This window comes from Puntigrus tetrazona, chromosome 10 (genome assembly GCF_018831695.1).
Source record: "Puntigrus tetrazona isolate hp1 chromosome 10, ASM1883169v1, whole genome shotgun sequence".
NCBI classification, from domain to species: domain Eukaryota; kingdom Metazoa; phylum Chordata; class Actinopteri; order Cypriniformes; family Cyprinidae; genus Puntigrus; species Puntigrus tetrazona.
In genome coordinates, this window is record NC_056708.1 from 15898563 (window position 1) to 15922059 (window position 23497).

The following is a 23497-nucleotide window of genomic DNA, read 5'->3' on the forward strand; positions in this document are numbered from 1 at the left end:
TAAATAAAACCCATTGCTATTTGCAGTTGATGTAAATAGCATCCATGGCTATATTTAAACCGCTTCCTAAACAATTCTTTGCCACCAATGAATTTTTAAAAGTCACCACACTGTGGCAGTAGTAGAAAAGAAAAATACCCTCAACAAAAAGCCCTATTGGGGAAAGAGGATAGAGCAACAAAGAAACAGGGTGAGAGAGAGAGAGAGAGAGAGAGAGAGAGAGAGAGAGAAAGAAAGAGAGAAACAGTTTTTAACGATTTAAAAGTATTCATGTCACTCCCCCTTCCTATTCAAGATAAACCCCCTTTTTCGCAGAGATCCAGACAACACCAGAGAGTATTTTTCAAAGTTTTTACAAAGGTTTACCAACTAACCCAAGTCACGTTTAACATGCCTTAAGGGCACACCGAGGGCCAACACCTTTAGAAGCCTGAAACACATCTGTGGCAGCAGCACAGCTGTGTCTTTTGAGTGAGGGCGATTCAGGCCAGTCTGACTGCAGCTCTGGGACTCCGCTACAGACATGCACTGAGACCAGAGCTGCTCCAACCTGGACGGATCAAAGGCTTCAGCGGTAATCGTCTCTGCCAAAGTTGGATGTTCTGCTTTGAGGCTTCTCAGGGAAGCGCCGCTGACTTGTGCAAGCTTGCAATTACCAGACCGGAATAATGTCCATGGACTGGCGTGGAGGTGAAAGGCTGCTTATAGGCTTGTTTGCGATGCTTATCCTGAGGCTCAGCTGCTGTGCTGGACAGAGCTATGAACGCTGGGAGGCCGGGTCCTCGTGCTATGGAGGGTTTGACCTCTACTTTGTGCTGGACAAGTGAGTTTTTGTTTTTTTGTTACTATAATGCTTGACAGTCTTTTGAATCGACACCTGAGAATCTGTTGCTGGTTAAGTGACCGACTAAAGCAGGCAATCACTGCTATTAGGTCTCCAAGATGACACATCAGCAAGCGATTTGGCTGTGTGGAGTATCATTACAGTCTCACGCTCTTGCTGCTGAAAATCATGTATGAAATATGTATTTTGTATGTACCCATATATCTGGTGTAATCCATCTGCTATCTGAAATGTATAACAATTGTATCTGCTAAATCACTTTTCACACAAGTTTATTTGCAAAACAGATACATGTCTTATTATTATTATTACGTTATCATGTTTTTATTGTGTTATGATACTTCTTTTTGTTATTTTTACTTAATCTGCTTTTGCAAATGAACTCTTTATACACACACGGTCAGTTCATCATATCATCCGCGCTTGTACACTTTAAGTGCGCTTAATTATATAAGTCGCGCTCATGCTGCGGTATTCGCTCTTCTATTGCATTTTTAATAGCAATGTGGATGCATATGGAACCATTTACCATAAAATATAGTAACTATGAGGACAACAACCCACCTCCAGAAAAGGTGCTTGGCAAAGAAAGAAAGAAAATATCAACCTGCACTCTTTTAAAGACTGTTAAAATAGACTCTTAAAAGGTGGTTGTGGGCTATTTGGGGTTTAAAGCTTTATTTTCCTTTGTCTAGTTCTATTTATGAGTTTTTGCCCTGGGTTTGGCTGCATATTACAATTAATGTATTCAGTTTGAGAACAAATACAGCAGTTATTTCTAACGGTTATTATTTACAGTTGCAACTGAACCTTCCTTTCCGTAGCAAAGCCTAGAATATTGATGATATTGGGTGTCACGAGGTGAAGGTGGGGGTATCAGAAAGTAGCATACAGGGGTGTTTGTGTTCCTCGTGTGCTGAACCTTTTCACCAGCAGGGCCAGATGTTCCAAAGCCTCAGAGCTGTTTTTGAAAGAGAGTTCATATCTCAGCTCAAATTATACGGGAATGAGAATAAGAGAGTATGCAATTGTTCAGTCATGCCATTCTTTTTTCAAAACAACAGCTAAACCCAGGGAAAAGACGTGTGAACAATGCAAAGCCTGTGATGAATTTAGAGTAAATTAAATGAGTATAATACGCACGCAAAATCTTTGGATTGTGACAGAATAAAACAATGCTTTTTGCAGTGTAGGACAACAGCCTGGATTAAGGAAAAATATTTTTCACGGTTGTAGGTTTTTATCTGGTGAGGTCATACAAAAGACTTGGCTCACAATGCAAGTTTCATTTTCCTGCTGAAACAGGCACACTGCGAATACACTGCAAGGTCTATGTGGCCAATATCTGCCATTTTCAACCATTAATCTCAGATAATTACAGAAAATATCACTTATTAGTATGAGTAACATGTTTTTTTCTGCAAGCCATACTACCATTCTTGATAAACACACACACACATACATACACACACATATCTGATTTTCAAAGCCTGCTGTAATTAATCCTCTCAGGTATGGATCTAAATATCAATATGTCTGCTAGTAGTATTTTCTTCAGAGAAAAGCTGCAGTCTTGATCTTGAAACCTTTCAAGTCCACATAAAATCTCTGGTCTGAGTGTCATTACTCCGTGTCTTCAGCTCAGTTTGGGTCTCAAGTATTAAACGAGATAATTATCTCTACCACAAATCAGCAAGTGGTTAAACATTTAAAAAAACATTCAGAATTTTCATCTCATAAAAAAATGGACAGCTGGCTTTTCTACCAACAGAAAATCCTCAGAGACCCAGATGATCTGGATCTGGGCCTCAAGGGGTTCAATCTCAAGGCAAAATCTTAAAAATAAAATAAAATCTAAAAAAATATGTTTCAAATATATTTAGTGTTATATTTACAATAATAGAAGGCAGTCTAGGTCAAACGTAAAGTGCTGACTATGTAAAGAAATTCATAATTCTAACAACCACTGTATGAAAATGACCCAGCGTTTCAACTGAATGCCACAAGAAATTCAGTCTTTTTTTTTTTTTTTTGACAGGTCTAAGTCGTGAATGCTCTGGTCTTGGCTCCATATATATATATATATATATATATATATATATATATATATATATATATATATATATATATATATATATATATAAAAATACAACAGCCAATAGAATTATGGACAATAATAGCTTGTTCACATGCTAAAAAAATATTTATCAACATCTGTTGAATTTATCAAGACTGAATTAGAAGCACTGGTGTGTTTGTGGGGGTGTATGTGCGTAGAGGAAAGCTTATACTGCTTTTGGATGGCTTCAGCGTCGCTTACGTAAGTTTAAAATTCTTTTTTGATTTGTCTCCACCGCAATTGCCCAGCCAGATGAGCTATTACACAAGCTGAGCCATTAAAGCAGCCCACTTAAGTAAGAGTTAGCGACTGGATGCTCGGATATCGTTCTCTATGTCAGAAGCTATACTTTTTAAGACTTATGGACAATGACGGCCATGCCAATCTGAAATGAATAATGAGATAATCCTTAAATAGTCGAGAGAATACAGAATACTTTGGGGATTTAAGACATAATGCGAATTTCTAAATGTTTTACAATGAGTTTTTTTTCCGCTAAAGATGGTTGCTATGTTAGGGTGACAGACTGCAGTCATAAATGTCACACCTTCTGCTGTTCTGCTTTAATCGAAGCAGACCTTATGTTTTTAGATTTCACATAGAACTGTGATGCTCACTCCCAATGCGTCAATGCGGCACAAGGTGTTTTTAACAAAATGCCACCTAGAAGATTGGATTCACCAACATGACCTCTTGCAATGAAAAGAGATTTCTGACAACATCCAGTGATCCACAGAGATCTGATCTCATCTCGTCTGGAATGACATGAAGAAACAATACAAACTGAGACGGAAATGCTGTAAAATGAGGGTGCTTCAAAAATAATGTTAATCAGTTAACTTCTTTGAACTGAATTGAATCAACAATTGGTTTGATCATTCCTAAATGCATTAAATCTACATTGTCTTTGACATAACCTTTCTTCGTTCTCAGGTCTGGAAGTGTACAGAACCACTGGAATGAGATCTACTATTTTGTTGATCACCTTGCACACAAGTTTATCAGGTGATTCTAGAAGAAACTCATAATGTATAGTTTTTATTACTGTATTATAATGTATTTTAAAAAGGTATGTAGCCTAAAGTTTTTCAAGTCGTTCTGTTGTGGTAGTAATTAAATTGTCAAAACACAAACTTTACTGTGGTAAGCTGTTTTAGGTCTCTAGTCACTGTATAAGAATATCATAACACGCAATAAAAAAAGCTGTAGAGCCAATTTACTGTAGATGCTAAAGACAAGACAGCTTCTATAGCAGGAATAGCTTTAATGAAAATCTATTAGACCTCATTTTTGTCAAAAACAGGGCAACTGCAGCATGATGGTTTCTAAATAAAAAAAAAAAAAAACAAAGAAGAAGAAAAGCTTACTCTTATGCTCTTTCTTCAGCCCCCAGCTCCGCATGTCCTTCATAGTGTTTTCAACGGAGGGAAGAATCCTGATGAAGCTGACAGAAGACAGGCAAGAGTTCATAACGCATGCTGTGATTTCAAACCTTCAACTCTGAATGAAAAGCTTTTGAATAGTTTGATTTCACTGTACCTGCTGTGAGTCTGTCAGCTTTATTTGTGTCAAGATTCCAGATTTCCACGCCGGTCCAGCTTTCATGCCGGTGACCTTTGGTTGGTTTCTGGCTTAGCTGGTCCGAATTTAAAAAAAAAAAAAAATGTTGTCTATTACATCAGTTGTTAACTATATTTCATTATTTAAACAAAAAGCAATGCAACATTTCAAAAGGCAAACATTTCATGTTCAGGGATCAGATTCGTGCTGGACTGGAGGAACTTCAGAGTGTCTTGCCAGGTGGAGATACCTTCATGCACAAAGGTTTTCAGAGGGTAGGAAGTTATTGTTGCCACTGCTTTCAGTAAAGTAGACATAAGTATAAAAGCACTTTTCATTAAAACAATATTTGTGTTTCAGGCAAGCGAGCAGATATACTATGGAACAGGTGACGGTAAGTTATATATCACATCCTTAAAATGAGGTGATGAGATTAGACGCTTTAAAAGAATACATTTTAAGTCAAGTTTCCACATTTTTCTTCAACACGGAAGTAAGCCTATGGGTGAGGTTTCCGGTTCATTAACGTAACAAGGACAATAACAACGTGCAGTAAATTGTAAAACAGTTTGAACTATAAACCAGTGTGTTCATGATTAAGATAATACATTAAAATAACACACCAATTTTCAACATCGTGCATCAGAATGATTTGTTTTGTACAGCTAAGAATAGCTTGATGCGGATGAGACCAGAAGCTAGACCCATATAATATACAAATGGTCACGCCCATTTTTACATTAAGAAAAAGGTGGATATACTTTTAACCTCCTGGGAGCCGGGGGGCTGTGGAGTTTTTGCCTCTGTAGTAGACATTATATTTTAGTAGATTTCTCTTAGAACTCGGATGTCACAGTTTTAAGCCTGGATGTCCTGTACAGAGCACATTCAGGGCTTCACAGAGATACCAAATGATTGGAAATTGACCATACCTTCTCCTAGGTCTTTAAAAATGCATCTTTATGGAAATATGATTATATCTTGTAATTGTCATTTAAATATGTATTTTAAAAAATTTATTGTTTGTCATAAAGCAGCATCTCAGGAAAATCCAAATACTCCCTTTATGATTTTTTTTTCAACATGCTGTCCTAACGGTAAATTAATTATGTAAATTAAATACAGTGTATAGATACAATTGTGTTTAATGGAAAAATAAGTTTTGGGGGAATTTGGACATACATATTGCATAAAACAGAACAGTATATCAAAACATTTTGTTAAATATTTTATAACATAGTTGAGAATCAGCCTCAAGCAAAGTTTGGCATAAAACATCCCGAAACCTAAAAATATATTGATAATTAAAAAAAAACTTTTGATGTCTATTCATACCATTTTCCTTTTTTAATAGTCCTAGTGTCCTCTGCAGAGGACATAAAATAAAATAGGAATAAAATAAATTCTTATGCTTAAAAAAAAAAAGCTTAATTCCAAAAACATTTTTTGGGGGTCCCAGGAGGATATACAGCGTTACTGCAACCATAAAAGTTAGAATTAAGCCGCGGTCAAATTTACGAAATATAGTCTACAGTAATTTCACTTCAACACACGAGTAAACTTTGCTAGAAGCCGAAAGAGTTCCACATGCGAATTTGCTGCAGCATGGCAAGATAAATCCCCAGCAGTAAACTGATGCTTCGTTTTAGCCTACTTATATCTATTCCAAACACAAATAACTTGCAAAGGCTCGCTTCCTTGAAGTTTTTACGAACGTTACCACAATTACAGACACAGTAACGTTACGCTAAAATATAGTGTTCATTCGCCGGAGGTGGTACGGTTTCTCGCTCGCTGTTTGTAATGTTACAGCGACCAAGCGAATGAACTACTGTAATATATTATTCTGTTACGCATTTACACACCGCAAAGAAAATGTAAAACGTGTTAAAGATGTTTACTCACTGAATTCATGAAATTAACCTTCGAGTACGTAAAAATATATAAAAGTAAAAGCAAATAGACATTAGCATCATTGAATAACTTTTGGGTAAGCTCTTGGTGGTTTTGTGACTTTTACAGTTTTCTCTTTCTGCTCCGTGTTAGGATACCGCACAGCCAGTGTCATCATTGCTCTGACAGATGGAGAACTGCGCGAGAATGAATTTGACTTGGCAGCCAGAGAGGTGAGACCTTAGACCCTGACATATTTTCCTATTCTTTCTTCCCTGTGCATGAAAAAATCTACTTAGCACAAAAAGGCTTTAGCTCTGACTGTTGGCGGGAACTATTTATAAAATACACCAAACCTCGGACCTCCTTTCTCTCAGACTGTGCCTCTTTTATTATCTAGATCACATTTGCGTAGCCTGATATTTCACACCAGCTGAGGCGTAACGACTGAATATATGCACCCTAACACTTTTGAACCCTGTTTGCATGGCAGGCTGATCGCTCACGTCAGCTGGGAGCTTCCGTGTACTGTGTTGGAGTGAAGGACTTTAATGAAACCCAGGTGAGGTGACATCTGCACACAGGTCAGAATGGTTCGGGCTTTCATTATTGTGAACAGGTCACCACAATTTTGATCTTTCGGTAATTGAAACACATTGCAGGAACGGAAGAATACACAAGCATTTTTCATGATTTGTCATTTGGTCACAGCTGGCAACAATAGCTGACAGCAAAGATCACGTCTTTCCTGTTAATGATGGCTTTGAAGCCCTGCAAGGGGTCATCGATTCGGTGAGTGAATGGAATAACTATGTGAAATAACTATTTCATAATCTATTCCATACAGTTTACTCTTTTTGGATGATTTTATTGATGTTTTAATGAGTAATGTCACTTGTGTTTATGAAACTTACCCAAAGATGGCATGCAAAGTGAAACAAAAGTTATTATATATATATATAATTGATCATTTTTGAAAAAGTAACAGTGCTATTGCCAAACTTTTAAAATCAATTGTGACTCGATGCATATTTGCTATAGATCAGTCATTTCTGAGGTTGCTATGAGGTATGCTACTTAAAACATTCAACCATAAATGCATTCATCTTTCTTTGCCTCAGATACTGAAGAGATCCTGTATAGAAATCCTCGCTGTGGAGCCCTCAAGTATTTGTGCAGGAGGTAAAGAGACATCAGACCCTAAGCAAAGATAAGCTGGGCAACAAACTTTTTTGGCCACATACAACTGCAAAACAAATTGAAATCTTTACAAAAAAAAAGTTGCTTTCTCTGTCCAAGAATCTTTTGAGGTGGTAGTTCGAGGGAACGGATTCCTTCATGCCCGTGATGTGAACAGAATCCTTTGCAGTTTCCGTATCAACAACACCCTCACCGTGAGTAAGTGAAAACAAACACAGACTGATTTCTGTTTCTTGCTCTGCCAGCTGTGTGCTGCTAAATAACCAATAGGTTAACCTTTGTTAGCATTAACTGCTAACCGACAACAATCTCATCATTTGATAAGGAACTACGGTGAAAGTTCTCAGAAGTTAGTCCAGTCCAGAATAATCCAGCATTGTCATTGCTTATGTGGCAACGCAGACAGTCTTTTGTACTGGTAAAGAAGTCAATTGAATCCAAATGTCAGTACGGCTGTTGTGTTTTCAACAATGAGCTAGCATGCCGCTCGAGAAAGGTTGGCCGCAGCACTTGTAAATCACAAGACTTGACTTCAACACAAACCACATGTGCACAAACACATCCACACACCATTAAAAAACACACCATGGAAAATATTACCAGGACTTTTCGTTCAAATATGTTGGAGGTTTTTAATTGTTTTGTATATGTATCGGTTTGCTTAGCAAGTGCAGAGTTTAACCAGTGTCGTGTAATGCATCTTCAAAGCTCTTTTTCACTTTCAGGCAAACAATTAGGTTGCAGCACTAAACTCTACTCCCCGTCATATGACTCTTGCATAACCTTTGCATTGGGTAATTTATAAAATAGCTCAACGCACAGCGCTCGGAATGCTGGATTTATCTTGGAAGCGAGTGGCTAGAAATTGGTCTGCTGCGGTGTTGATATCCTAATGATTTCTGAGCTCTGAGCATCTAACCTTCTCTCTCAGCTGCTGTTTTACTTAAAGAATATCAGATGGCATGGGGGAATGCAAAGTGTGTGTGTGTATGTGTGTGCGCGCGCACTATTCTAGGCCAGGGTAAATAGGCTTTGGAGTCAAACATTTTCCAGTTTCTCATTTTTCATGTGGAAAAATGACAAGAGAATAAAAATTCTGCCCTTTAGTGTTAGGCTGAACCAAAGTGGTAAAGATATGCAATAGAGTTTCTGTGCTTTTCTTCTGAAAATAATTATTAGTGGTTATTGCTAAGGCAAGCATCGGCATTACTTATGTGTAGGGGTTTTCAAACTTCAGCGCATAACCGGTCCTGCACTGTTTAAAAAATACCTCAAATCATGTGGATTATTGAGAAGAGTTGTATTAAATTATCAAAAACACTGAATAGATTTACAATGCAAGTGGGACCTGAGTCATATCTACAGAACAAAATATCATAGAGGCTTGAGGGTGGACTCTTGATTTGAGCCAATAAGTAACCACCTAGCAGCCACCCTAAACAGACTAGGAGCTGTATAGTAACACCCTGGCAATCACCCAGAATTCTCTAGCGTCATGGAGTTTTGCATTAAAGGAATAGTTCATCCAAAAACATACATTTGTGAATATTTGCTCACTCTTAAGGCCACGCAAGGTGTAAATTAATTTCTTTCTGCATCTGCACACAGTTGGAGAAATACGATGGTTCCTCTGCAGTGAATGGGTGCCGTCAGAATGAGAGTCCAAACAGCTGATTAAAAACTACACAACAATCCACAAGTAATGCATATGACACCAGTCCATCAGTTAAAGGGTTACTCATTAATCACTTCCCGCTATGTCGTTCCAAACCCATAAAAGCTTTGTTCGTCTTTGGAATACAATAAAAGATATTGCGAATGAAAACCGGGAGGCTTGTGACTGTCCCATTGACTGCCAAACAATAACCACTGTCAACATCCAGAAAAGTATGAAAGAAGTCATCTGAATGCTCCATCTGGCATCAGTGTAATATTATGAAGCCACTGGAATACTTTATGTATAAAGAAAACAAAAATCCTGGTTTTCATCCAAATATCTTAAACTGTGATTCGAAAATGAACAAAGCATCTATGTTTTTGAAACGACAAGTGATTAATGACAATATTTTTATTTTGGGGTGGAGTAACCCTTTAGCATTAAATACATTTTTAACTTTATTTTCAAGGGAGTCCTCAATCAATAATATTTTTTTCCCCCAGTGAAGATGAATCAGGAGAGAAATATGCACAGGTCAAACATAATTTTACAAGTGAAACATTCCAAACAGTTCTAAACTAATATGTCAGTGGATTTTGATGTTAATGGACAGGAGATGGGGTTTACCACTTATTGTGGATTTTGGATTTAAGTGAAGGTTTAGGTTAAAAAGGTTAAAGTTAAGATTTTAAATGAAAAAGTCTTAATTTGTTTCTTACAAAGAGATTTTCATTTTACAAGATGGACTGGAGTGGTGTGGGTTACTGGTAGATTCATGTGTTTGAACTCTCATTCTGACGGCACCCATTCACTGCTGGGGATCCATTGGTGAGCAAGTGATGTTATGCCAAATTTCTCCAAATCTGATTAAATAAAACAAACTTATCTACATCTTGGATGACCTAAGGGTGAGTAAATGTTAATTTACTCTATTCCTCTAACAAGACATACTTACCATTATTCTCCAAAAAAATTTAATCTAGATTAGTTTATAGTAAACAGGAACAAATGCTGTATGTTATGCTAGTCTGTAATTCTCACAATAATTAACATGATTGCATTATACAAAGGAACCCACAGAGATTACGCTTTTTTATGTGTCATTCATTACTGCAGTCTGCAGTGTCATATGGTCCTTCAGAAATGATTGTAATTGTTGTAAAAATGATTGTATCGATCAAGAAACAATTCATATAATCTGTGTTTAAAACGGTTGCGATGGAAATTTTTGTGGAATCTGTGATACCATTCAAGGTTCCTTAAGGAAATAAGCTCAGAAGAACAGCATTTATTTGGAAAATAAATATTGTAACTTTACTATTAATTGAAGTAGTAATTAATTGCTTTTACATTATTTACAAACAAAATGAAACAGAATTACGGATCCCAACCCTGAGGACATTTATCAAGCTGTGTGTTGTTATTCTCTAGTGAAGAGGCCTCTGGTTGTGGAAGACACGTACCTGCTCTGCCCAGCGCCGGTACTGAAGGAGGAGGGAACGTAAGTCTTGCTGGAATGTTTCTCTTCAGCTGAGGCAAATAAAGCTAGAATGGAAAGAGAAACACACAAGCCAAGAACCAAATTAAAATATAGGACAGAAAGACGCCCAAAAGAATCTCTCTGAAAGCAGCTCTTCTCATATGCACTTTAGCACTTTAAATTTGAACTGATTGCAAATGCTTCTCAATTGTTAAGTTATTACCAAACATATTTTTTTATAATATTTTATAATATCTTTTTGTGGATCATCCTTTTGGGAATTTGAAATAAAATCAATTCAGAAAGATCTGCCTGTCTTCTCGTTCACAGGACTGCCTCCCTCCATGTCAGTATGAACAACGGCCTGAGTTTTATCTCCAGTTCTGTGACCATCACCACTGTCAGCTGTGTGAGTACAGTAACCCTGCAGGGCAGCAGTACCAAGCCCACTACCACTGTTACACTGGGCAGAGCCACTGCCAGTACCACTACACTGGGCAGTACCTCTAGTTCAGCTCCATCTTCAGTCTGCCCTCTGAACACAGTCAGTATATTCTGTCCTACTTGCCCTCTCTAAAAACTAACGCTCGTCTGGTGGGGTGCCATTTTGCAGCAGTTTGATGCTGTTTTTTTTTGCTGCTGGGCAGCCGACTGCAGAGGCAGGGTTGTGCAGAATGCTTCATTATTAACATGTGGCAATATAAGCAAATTCAGGTCACATTTCACCCCAGAAGCAGAAATAAATAATAACATATAATAAGTGCCACCTAAAGGCTCATATTTTGGTCTCGCTCCCAACAAAAGGCTGACATGCATGCACATTCGAAAACTTCAATATTTTTAGAATATGCATTTATTTTTGACTTTATTTGCTTAACGAATCCCAAATTATTAATTCAGCAATTCATTTTTCCAATCCCTCATTTGCTTGACGCTAATCTGTAGCGATTGGTCGATTTCTTTTTTTTTTTTTTTTTAGTTAGGGCTGATATGACTGACTGATATAAACACCAAAACAGTGTCAGTGCGCTATCCATGCCTCACAAAAAATACATCTTTTTCAGAACGATCAAGAGTTGTTGATATGCATGCATGATTACAAATGAATCTTTAAGACGTAATATTCATCAGTCCACAGACAGACAAATTGTTTTATAAACGCAGATGATATGGTACTGTGGCTACTAGAAGTAAGTGCCCAGCCAAGATCTCTCCAAAGACACAGCACTGAATACTCAATGAAGTGAAAAAGAAACACTTGAAGGATTTATTGAAGTTGGTTAACTTCTCTGTTCATAAGTCACTATAACTATACATAAAACATTGAACAGGCATGGAATTTCAGGTGATACAGTGTAACTGTATTTTTTTTATAACGAATAATTATACTGATAATTATCAGTACTTTTATTTTCATTACAGTAACAAATTACTGTTATGAACGTAATTATGTCAGTGCAGCAACAAAAAAAATAGGCTTAATTTTCAGTTCAACAAAAAATATATAAACTCATATATTCTATTCTGATTTTGGGCTGAAATGTGACTTAGAAACATATACTTTATATTTAAGACTAGATTCAAAAAGATGCACTCAATATAAGATACCTTAGCATATCCTAGCATAGTCACTCACACTGAGATCAAGATTTTGTTTTAAAAAGCTCCTTACAGCGATTCCCACAAAAATCCTCTCCTTTAACTGTATTACACCGCAATTTTATAAGTGGAACCCCATCCAGAAGGGTTCGAGTGTGGCACGAGGAAGATTATTCAACGTTTATTTCCTTTGGACCATAAACCTTCCCCGGATCTGTTTCTCTGCTCTGTCCATCAGACCGACGGAACGTTCTTGGCTATAGCTCTGCTGATACTGCTGCTGCTGATCGCCATGGCGACACTCTGGTGGTTTTGGCCCCTCTGTTGCACAGTGGTAAGTTTCGCACTGAAGCCCCTCATCTTAGCTTTCTTTTTCAAAAGTTACCCCAATCCAGTTATTACGGTTTAGAAAAGTGCTTTTCAAGCAGTTTTTGAGCCCAGTGAAATCTTTTCTTAAGTACAAATGAATGTGAAAAATTCTTGATAGTATGTAAAATGGAATTATAGAGAATAATTTACATAAAATAATATTTTGTATTTGAATATTATTTTCATTCCTTTACAAATGATGCCTGTGATTACAAAGAGCTGTAACAATTTTGCAAACACTTTACTTAAAATCCATAAAGGCTTTAAAGCTTTTTTTTGTAAAGCAAAAGCAAATTTTGTAAAGCAAATTTTTGTAACCAAAGTTCAAATGCAGATTGGTTGTTATACGTCTTAATGCATTATAATAAGATAAGTATTAAATTGTGTTATATCTGTGGTTACAATTATTCATGAGATCATACAACACATTATACGGTGCATTACTAGGTATAATTGATGCATTAAATTCTTTTATAATCCTATATAATTCATATGAAAGTTTAAAGTTGAGAATTTATTTTTTATTCTTATGTCCATAGATTGTCCATGAGCCACCACCACCAATCATGGACGACAGTTCGGTAAGAAATGATTGCAATATTTTAGTATAGAGACCAGTTCTCAGTTGCTTATCAGCATGCCTATTATTAACATATTGGCTGTTTACATCCTTAGTTCTACCCAATACCTTAACTTAACAACTGCCTCACTGACTAATAATAAGCAGCAAATTAGAAGTTAATTAAGGCAAAAGTCGTAGTTAATAGTGAAAATTGGAGTTGATTTATTCCTGAATCCTGAACCACTTCGAGATCACATATTTCAATCAGAATCTGATTTTATATGCATCTTTAGTTTGAGTTTGTTCTTATCACGAAACTTACCTTTAGGTTTATTACAGAGGCCTTTTCTTGTGAAGGGATGCATACTGACATTTGTTCCAAATATTTGCTCAGAAAAGTTTTCACAGATGTGGCCACAGACGCCAAACTGAGAATGACAGAAGAGAGAGAGTGTCAGAAAATTATGTGATTTGGGTTCTAGAATTTCAGGATTCTGATTCATTGTTACTATTCATTTTCACCCTTTTTTGGACTGAGATCAATGTAAACACCAGAAAAGACAAAGAGCAGTTCCACTACTGAGGAAATTTTGTACTACCTCTCCAACGTTATGAATTTTTGAGAACAATTTAATTGTCCATAGCACATTTCAACCTGGACACGTTGTAGCTCTTCCTTTTTCCAAGTCTCCGATTGCTTTTTCAAAACAGGAAATTCCATAAGCTTAAAGCAGGTCTGAGGTAACAGTCTACAGTGGAAGTACAAACTGATCTTTGATTTCTGTCCTCAGGGCTCATCACTCCAAATTTTACTCTAAACTTAACTTTGAAAAAGTAAAGATCAATTGTACTGTACTAAGGATGGGTCATGATGGTTTTAAAATATGCCTTATTCCAAAACAACATTAAGCAACAAATGTGCAAATGCTAAGAAATGTTTCTTTAGCAACGAATAAAGATATTAAAATGATTTCCGAAGCTCCATGCTCAAATACAAAACAGTTGTTTTAAAATTATAATTATATTTAATTGGAATTATTATATATGATCGATCATTAACTCAAACGTAACTTAACGATTCTTCTCGTCAATAGAGTTAAGGTCATTACAGTTCACACATGGATTGTATTCCAAATGAGTTATTGCATTATTTCGTTAAAAGTAACTATGTTCTAAACCCTGAAGACAGGCTTTGCGATAAGTGGTGGATCATTGGCAAGTACCAAAAGACTGCAAAAGTTTTCTGCAGCTGACATCTAAGATAGCACTCAAAGTAAAAAGCTCAGGCTAAAATTTCAGTTCTTTCTCCTAGGCTCAATAAACATGTTGCAGTCAGACCATGTGGGAACACATGGAAACCCAATTCTGTCTGTCTTATGAGCTATGAAATCCAGAGAGATGACTGGAAGGTATAGGCTGACATCATTTCCTGTCCGTGCTTGGAAAAGACTATGGTTAGATTGTTTTCGTAAGAATAATTGAAAGTAATTGAATCAAACAAAGGATGTATTCATTTGTAATCAGCTCCTCCAAACACTTCAAATCATCTTTAATAATTACAGTTTGGCTGGCCAGCATGGGCCACAGCATCTTTTTCCATCTTCTACTGAAACTTTGTTGTAAGCAATATTTCATCATATTGTTCATCATAATGTTTTTCCAGAGACAATTTCAAAATAACAGAACTTGACGTGGAATTGCAATCCAGTCAATTCTGGATTGATTGAATTGAGTCATTGAGTGATTCAGGCTAACTTAATAATCTTTCTCTGAAGGATGAAGAGGATGAAGCCTACCCAAAGAAGAAATGGCCGACAGTGGACGCCTCATATTACGGCGGGAGAGGAGTTGGTGGCATTAAAAGGATGGAAGTAAGGCAAGGGTGTTTGGAAAGAAAATAACAGCTTCCATTTGCTCCGGTCCACTGCAATGATATGAGTGTTTATGTGTGTGTCCAGGTGCGCTGGGGAGATAAGGGATCCACTGAAGAAGGAGCCAAACTGGAGAAGGCAAAGAATGCTCGGGTGCAGATGCCAGAGCAAGAGTTTGAGTATCCGACCACTCGGACCTTAAACAATGGCATGCGAAAACCCATCTCCCCTCACAAGTGGTACTCACCAATCAAGGTAGATCCACTTCCTTTCAGGTGGACTATAAGAGCAACCACAGGTTTTGTTCACAATATTAAAAAACTAAAGCATGGCATTTAGATATTCTAACCCCTGGTTTCAAAGACCAGGCTTAAGCCTTGTTCTACACTAAATGTATGGTTCTCTTACACGACCTTTCCATTCTACGCTGATCCGAGCCGGACGGTACATTCATGTTTTTGTTTTTGTTTAATTTTATTGATGCATCGATCCATCAAACCAAACCAGCCTGAACGAGAATGAAAATTCATGCTGGTCTGCGTTGGCCAGTGATGGCACTGTAAAAGGTGTTGAGTTAACACAGAGTAAGCCAGAAAATATGAATCTCAGTGCATCCTCGCAAAAACACATTACACAACAGCTGAATGACCCATTACAGCGTCATGCTTACGCTATGGTCATCTGGTGGACAACAAATGATTTGGTCATTCGTTGGAGGACTGTAAGGAGCTCAGAAGAAGCGGCGTGTGCTGTGGTGGCCTCAGGCTGTCCGGGAAGCGGTTCTTGCATTGTTTCATAATGTCTCTGTCAGATGGAAGGGGAGGGTTAATTTAAACCAGACATTGAACTGAGCTAACCCAAGGGAGATGAGCTTTGCAGAGCTGGTCCATTTCCCAACAAAACAAACTCCTTTTCTCTCTCTCTTCCACCTTCTTTCCTCTGGATTATGTTGGGTGACGGTTCACTCTGAGAGGGAGAAATTAAACGTGTATAGGTTGAGAGAAATGAAGAGAAGCGTCTGTTATGTATCCGGCCCAGATTTTACATACAAATAACGAGAATATTTAATATTCACTGAATTGAAAATACACACAGAAGTATTAAAGTCAGTCAATTAATTAGCTGTTCTACCAGCTTATTATTTTTCTTTGAGCCTGACAGGAAATAGGAAAACTAGTGTATCTTGTCAGTTAACAGTGTGAATACAATAAAATTCACCAGATAAGACTCTTTACAGATTACCATGAAAATCATCTTTGCATTGTTGATGAAGTGTGTTTTGGAGCTTGCATTTCTCACCGGCATGCTTTAAAGTGTTGATCTCTTTGGAACGGCTGTTGTGTTTGGATCTTTTAGGGGAAACTGGATGCCCTGTGGGTGTGGCTTAGGAGAGGATATGACCGCGTATCTGTGATGAGGCCTCAGCCGGGGGAGAAGGTAATGAATACTGCCATACGTAACACAGATGCTCTATATTAGTACATTGTTTACAATGTTGTCAATTTGTGGCGTATGCATGCACACGACAGGTCAAAGGTTTGGAACAATAAAACATTTTTAATCTTTTATACTTACCAAGCTTGCATTTATTTGATAAAAATACAGTACTATAACTATAATATTGTGAAATATTATCACAATTAAAGACAGCTCTTTTCTATTTCAGTATAATTTAAAATATAATTTATTCAGTCATTAGTTTCACATAATCCTGCAGAAATCATTAAAAATGCTTTGATTTAACTCTCAAGAAACATTTCTTATTATTATCAATGTTATAGTTTTGTGGAAACCACGGTACACTAAGCGGTTTGGAGTAAGCACCAAAAAAATTTATATTCATAGAGCACCAAATAAGCGTATTAGAATACAAAATTGGCTAATAATTTGATCACAGGAAAAAATTACATTACAAATTGTATTTGGTAAAAAGTATTTTAATTTCTTTCCAAAGCCTTAGTGGGCATAAGAGACAAAAATCCTTATTCCACTTGTAGTGTGTAATTTATTTGATTAACTTCATATCAAAATTATAGCACACATATTCGCCATATAAACCCTGTGCTTATTGCTTAACTCACTGACTCACTAACTGTTATAACAACGCATCAAATAGGGCTAAAAACTTTCCTAACAAGGTGCTGAATAAAGCAGTCCTCAGAGTTATTTCAGAATCTGTTCTCGTTAAAATGTCGCAGGCAGATTGTGAGGAACACTTGAAAACATTGTGATGTATATTGAGGATGAAAGGACGCCAGCTGTTAGCAATAAGTGCAGTCAGAAACAGAGGCAGAGTGAAGGTACACAGGACGCTGGCTCAGCTTCAGACCAATAGGACCAGTCTGCTAATATTGCTCCTGCCTAAAGGAATGCACCGTAGTCTGCTTAAAACATTAACCACCCTCCCCTTTCCCTCAGAAGAATGCACAGAGGGGAGTTTTGGGGTGTCTGATCTGCTGTGGTAAATAGAAAAAGAAAGTTGGACGCAAATCAGATGGCCTTTAAAATTAAAGCAGTGAGACTGCTTTGGATCTTCTCAGGCAAATAAGAGCTTCTGTTGACTTTTTAAAGCTATATTAAACTGAACTGAGCTATATAACACACAACAGTAAAATGTACTTGATGCATCTCACGAATGCCTTTTTTATCATTCAAAGCCATACTGTGGAATCAATCTGGTTTTGAGTAGAAACTATTAGAGGTGTCATAAGAAATCAGATTTTCTTTGATCTCATGAAGTCAAAGTTTGACATACTGGTTAATTATATGAATGTTTAATTTTCCTAAAAACCATGCTTTGGGATCATCAGAAAACAGATAGTATTTATATGCAATACCAAACAAAAGTTTGTGGTAATTGTTTTTTAATATTTATGAAAGAAGTCTCTTATGCTCACTGCATTAATTTGATCAAAATACAATAAAACAGTAATAATGTGAAATTGTATTTTTCTATTTTAACATATTTTGAAATGTTTTATTTTTTGAACATTGATAAACAAATTGATATTTTTTTACAGTAAAATTCCGGCAAGCTGAAGATTTTCTAATAGTTTGGTATATTAACAAAATATATATATATATATATATATATATATATATATATATATATATATATATATATATATATATATATATTATAAATATACCAAACTATTAAAAAATCTGAGATAAAGCCTGTCACAAGCAGTTTTTAAATAATAGCATATGTAGAAGTATCATTCACACAAACACTAAACATACATGAAACTTAAATGGTTAGTTCACCCAAAAATGTAAAATTAGCCTATCATTTACCTGTTCATCTCCATGAAAACACTTGGAGGGAGCTGGACAATTTTTAATATAACTCTGATTGGATCCATCTGAAAGAAGAAAGTCACAAGGTGAGTAAAAGACAGGCTAATTGAAATTTTTGGGTGAACTAACTTAAAATAATGCAATAAACATTAATTTAACAAAATTCGATGTAAGGTACAACCCCAATAAACATAACTGAAAAGAAAATAACGAAGAAAAAGAAAGCTATTTCAAAGAAAAATGTATAGCTTTTCCCTGTAAATTGCACGTCCCTTTTCACTTTCAAAAACGGTATTTCACCATAAAATTGTCTGAAAAGTTTTTAAACTTACATTTTTTATTTATATATATTTTTTCTTTTGCCATAAAAAAACTTTTATTTAAAAATTTTTACTTTTAATGAACTTTAATTTTGTAAATCACCTGTAGTTAAGTTATCCTTATTTAATCAAAACAACCCAACTTCAGTTTGATTTATATTACTTGAAATGAACCATAAAAAAACATGATTTCTGAAAGTAAATAAAAATGAAATCTATATTTTTTCTTATATATGTATTCATATTCACGTGCATTCATTAAGAGCAAATGAAAATGTAAATGTTTGACTCTCCAGGGTCGCTGCATGAAATTTACCCGTGTGAAATCCTGCCCGCCTCCTCGGTACCCACTTTACAACAACCCGTCGAGTCACATCTACAGCCTCCCCCACAGCCGATGCCCTCCTGTCCCGCAGGGCACCCTGCCGCCCACCCCGCGCTGCTCCGGCCAATCACCAAACTCCACCCTGCCCCCTCTGCCATCAACTCCGCCCCCAGCATCCATAACCCCTCCCCCTTACACACCACCTCCGACCCGAGCCCTTCCTCCTACCTCTCTGAACATCAACGTGGCTCTGCCTCCTTCTCCACCCACACCACCGCCACCAACAAACTTCATGCAGGCCTCGTCGCCCAGCACCTTGCCTCCGCCCCCTCAGGCGGCTCCGCCCGGACGAGCCCCGCCCCCTTCTCGTCCACCACCTCGCCCAGGCCTTGACGAACCGCAGTGCTACCAGGAATGAGTAGATCTAAGTCATTTGCACAAGAAAAACTGCTGGTTACGCCGGTGAAAAATGAAGTGCTCCATTTTTCAGGCATTAGAAAAGGAGCAACATGATTGACAATGGTTGCAAATGGGTTTTGGCAAATGGCAGCGATTGTATTATTGCACAGCTGATACTGATTAGGTTGACAAACATTCTGCACATCGACGAAGTAGCTTGAGGTTTGCTGACTGTCAATATCACCATGCCAAGTTCTTTATGGGTTGTTTTGGGGTTTAAACTTAACAGTCAGAAGGAGATAATAAATTATAAACATTTGGAGTTTTTAAAACGAAAAATCGTAGATGTATTTGATTTTCATAGAAAAATTCCATCCGTTTGGATTTCACAGTTCACATGAACAAACAAATAAACTTAATGTGATGTCACGTAAAAACGTGTAGGATTTCTGCAATAAACGGAATGAGTTTACACGACAGCCATGTTTATATATTTATCATCAATAAATAAATCTCACGTTTTAAATAAATCGAATATCCCTTGTTGCTCGGCTAGCCGTATTTCATCCATTTCGAGCGAATGAATTGAATCGTTTTATGCTGATCCTAAACAAATTTCATGCATTTTGAATTATTATTATTTTAATAAAATCAAAAAATATGCAAGTAGTAAACTATGCCGTGATTTTATAAAGCACACCTGTTTTAATTATGCAAGTTTGACAAGTATGCATCACATCAAGCTTATTATTTTGTATTATGTTAAAACTGTGTATTTTATGTACGCTTTAAATAGATTTTTAATTTAGGTTCTTTTTGAGGATGGAAACTGATAATAAAATAATTGACTAATGGGTTTTAATATTCAGCAACTCAGTGGCCTGTTGACCGTTATTCTGAAATGCCGCCACGTTCTTCATTTAAAAAAAACGATTCTGTAAATTATTCACGTTGTGTAATTATAAGCATCTTAACGCAGCTTTGCAGATATATTAGAAAGAAGCATAAGTATTATAGATCCTTCAGTACTTGAGAGATCCGGTTCGGCTTTGATGCTTTTTGAGTATATCAGGAAAACATCTGCAGGATTAAAAAATTCAAACGACTGCAAGGAAACAATGGCAACACTGATCAAATACTTGATTCGGCCTGTAGTCCTAAAACCCAGAAGAGAATTAGCGCATCCATAAATTCCCCCGGGGAATTTCCAGTGGCAGTTAAGAAAAGTGGTTTACGAGAGTGCTTTCTGAAGAATCTGACAACTGTGGTAGTACTTCTTCAAAACAGGAACGCTCCTTCGAGTTAACCGCAGATCATATTTCACTCGGAAACTGCAAACAGCTACACGTACGGCCCATCAGAAAGCCAAGAGTTAGCCTACAAACTGACATCACGACCGAACGGCTCTATTCCAAAGGAAACCGCACGCCGGAGCTGAAAAACGTTAGCAGAACGATGCAGGCTTTTGTTTTGTACTGTATATATGGATGCTTTTTAAACAGCTGTGCTAAGATCGGTATTTGTGAGTAAAAATTCACGAGGTGCTTTATGATTTTTTTTTTTTTAATTTAAAATGTCTTTTGTTCTGTCGTTCGCAAGTGATGCCTTTAAAGGGATAGTTGGGTGTCATTTACTGACCCTCATGTCACTCCTGACCCGATTTCTAACAAAAAAACGATTCAGACGCATTTTATATATCTTCCTGTATATCTGCTAAAGGAACTCATGCAGGTTTAAAACGCCATTAATTGATGTATCACAGAATTTGTAATAATGCTACTCGTTTAAGCACACAGCAGTTTCGTTTTGCTACATTTAACTCTTCTGTCTCTTCTTTTATCTTGAACAGCGATTTTTATTTCTTATTCCGGGTTGAAAAGCTTCTGCTTGAGCTTTTGCAGATGTTCAGAGCGTGTCAGGCTATTCCTTTTTAACGAAGAGCATGTTTTTTTTTTTACACGCTTCAATTAAACTTTAGAATGACTTACTTTTCGGGTCAGCATATTCTTTGTGGGCTCAACAGTTTTCATCAGATTTTGGGAAGCATCGCAATTACGTCTATGAAACCGTCCACACCTTTGATAAAAGGAAATATCCCATGGCTTTTTTTACTGGCAAATTAAATGTCTTTCATACCATCAATTTTGCTTTTAAATGTGACCCTTGTCCACAAAACCGGTCATAAGTAGCACTGTGTATTTGTGTAATAAAGGGGTCGTATGACGCTTTTAAAGAAAATTATGATGTCGCTTTAATGCTCGTTTAATACTGTACATTATTGTAACTCATTTTCTACAAAGACCCTCCTTCGGACAAGAACCGTTTCTGGTTAACAGCGCAAGCTACTCTCTTCTTTGGTTCACGTCATAAGCTGCAGAGACTTTTGATTAAAGGTAATCGACAGCCAAATGTTGATACATTAAGTAATTTAATACTTGTTTTGACAGACATCGCACTCTTCTATTTACAAACCCTGTCTCGCCCAAAAACATGTTCACTTGCTTATATCATAAACAGACTTGATGAAATATTTCGGTAACGTGGCCATCACAATCAGAGACTCTGGGGCTTTAACTCTCTGTGTTTCACGCACACTCACACAACGAATGAAATGGTCATTATATGAAAACGAACTCAGACTTTATACTTGCTTCAAACTGCTTTCTTCTACGACCGATTTCACAGATATGCTGTGGACGGGACATCCCTGCAGCCCGTCCAACTACTCCACAAAAACATAAATATACATTTATATTTAACATTTACTAACTAAAACCTCTGCAGTTAGCTAAAGCAGACAAACGGAATGAAGGACGTTTCCAGTTTTTCTTTGACGTTGGATATAATGCCTTTTTTGCATTCAGTTGGTAAAAGAACAAATTTGACACGACTTCAGATTAAAGGTAATGCACTTCCAAATAGCTATTTATTGTGTTATGCAGCTTCTGTGATTTAACGCTGGTTAAAAATCAAGCTGATAGTGATAACTGCGCATAATGACACGTCGGAGAAAGCAGCACTAACATTATTCTCGTGACACGATTGATTCGCCGCTCAAGAAACAACTCAATTATCCGCGTTGATGACAGTTGTGCTGCTTTGGTGGAAAATGTGATGCATTTCCTCGAAATGATCCGATAAACAAATTCAGAAGAATGCAAATTATTTAAAACTAGAATCATAAAATCTATTGGTATCAATTTCAACCAATATCAGTTGGTTTAAGAAACAGGAAGCTGATAGAATGACCCAGCCAATCAGAGATCACAGAAAAGATGGATCACTAACAAAGGCTTCTGTACAAACTTAGTATTAAATCATTTTTTTCCCCTTTGTTATTCCATTGTATTTGCCATAACTTTATTTCTGAACGTATTTGTTTTGTTTTCTTTGTATGGATGGATTAACTGGGTTTCTGTAGACATCTGGTGAAAATTTCATGTCAACAGCACATTTAGAAATATATTTACTGGGAATAACGGCGACGTGTTCATTTCTTATTCTACCCGCCGTACAGAAGGACACTCATACAGCAACATTCATGCATCAAATAAAATCACTATTATATTAAATGAACCCTAACTTTATCCGTGCTCCTGGAAGTTTTTCCTTTTTGTCAAGCTAGTTTCAGACTGTATCTTCTCTCTATCTATCATCTCTGGATAAGCCTGTCCACTTTCATTTCAGTAACTGGTCTATCATTCGTTGAGTGAACGCACAGATGTTTATACGAGATGAATCGGTTTCAAATGAAACGTCGTGAATAGTCCTCACTGAAACACCGTAAGGTGATAGCTTTTGGAATGCAATCTTGTGGAAATAAATGACAAGTATTTTTTTTTTTTTTTTACATAAATCTCTATAGTCTCACTTCATGGCAGTTTAATACATCATTGATATAAAAATATATAATTATAATTAATTAAATAAATGATAAACAAACCCACAGAAAGGCTGCTTTTCACGATCAGTTCCTAATGGAGAGATGTCAAGTTTTTA

General features: G+C 36.7%; 1 protein-coding gene and 2 long non-coding RNA genes across 4 annotated transcripts; 1 reads left to right on the top strand and 2 right to left on the bottom strand.

The window, feature by feature from the left end:
• Window positions 1–302: 302 nt before the first annotated feature.
• Window positions 303–20037, top strand: antxr1b (ANTXR cell adhesion molecule 1b). 2 transcript variants are annotated; one of them, XM_043251157.1, is made up of 18 exons: window positions 303–823; window positions 3897–3968; window positions 4350–4421; window positions 4717–4798; window positions 4884–4917; window positions 6570–6649; window positions 6910–6978; window positions 7128–7208; window positions 7538–7598; window positions 7716–7814; window positions 10705–10774; window positions 11084–11297; window positions 12591–12686; window positions 13261–13302; window positions 15059–15154; window positions 15242–15409; window positions 16511–16591; window positions 19071–20037. In XM_043251157.1, exons 1-18 carry the CDS (start codon window positions 669–671, stop codon window positions 19515–19517), a joined length of 2019 nt encoding a protein of 672 aa, XP_043107092.1. In that variant the 5' UTR covers window positions 303–668; the 3' UTR covers window positions 19518–20037. The 2 variants fall into 2 exon arrangements, with proteins under 2 accessions (XP_043107092.1, XP_043107093.1); XM_043251158.1 differs by having other exon boundaries at window positions 11084–11162.
• LOC122353197 lies at window positions 4325–14220 on the bottom strand. The gene is made up of 4 exons (XR_006251965.1): window positions 13606–14220; window positions 10737–10818; window positions 4503–4599; window positions 4325–4407 (listed from the first exon to the last, which is right to left on the bottom strand). It is a non-coding gene; the product is annotated as an uncharacterized LOC122353197 (long non-coding RNA).
• LOC122353198 lies at window positions 16486–19380 on the bottom strand. The gene is made up of 3 exons (XR_006251966.1): window positions 19328–19380; window positions 18452–18519; window positions 16486–16601 (listed from the first exon to the last, which is right to left on the bottom strand). It is a non-coding gene; the product is annotated as an uncharacterized LOC122353198 (long non-coding RNA).
• Window positions 20038–23497: the final 3460 nt, after the last annotated feature.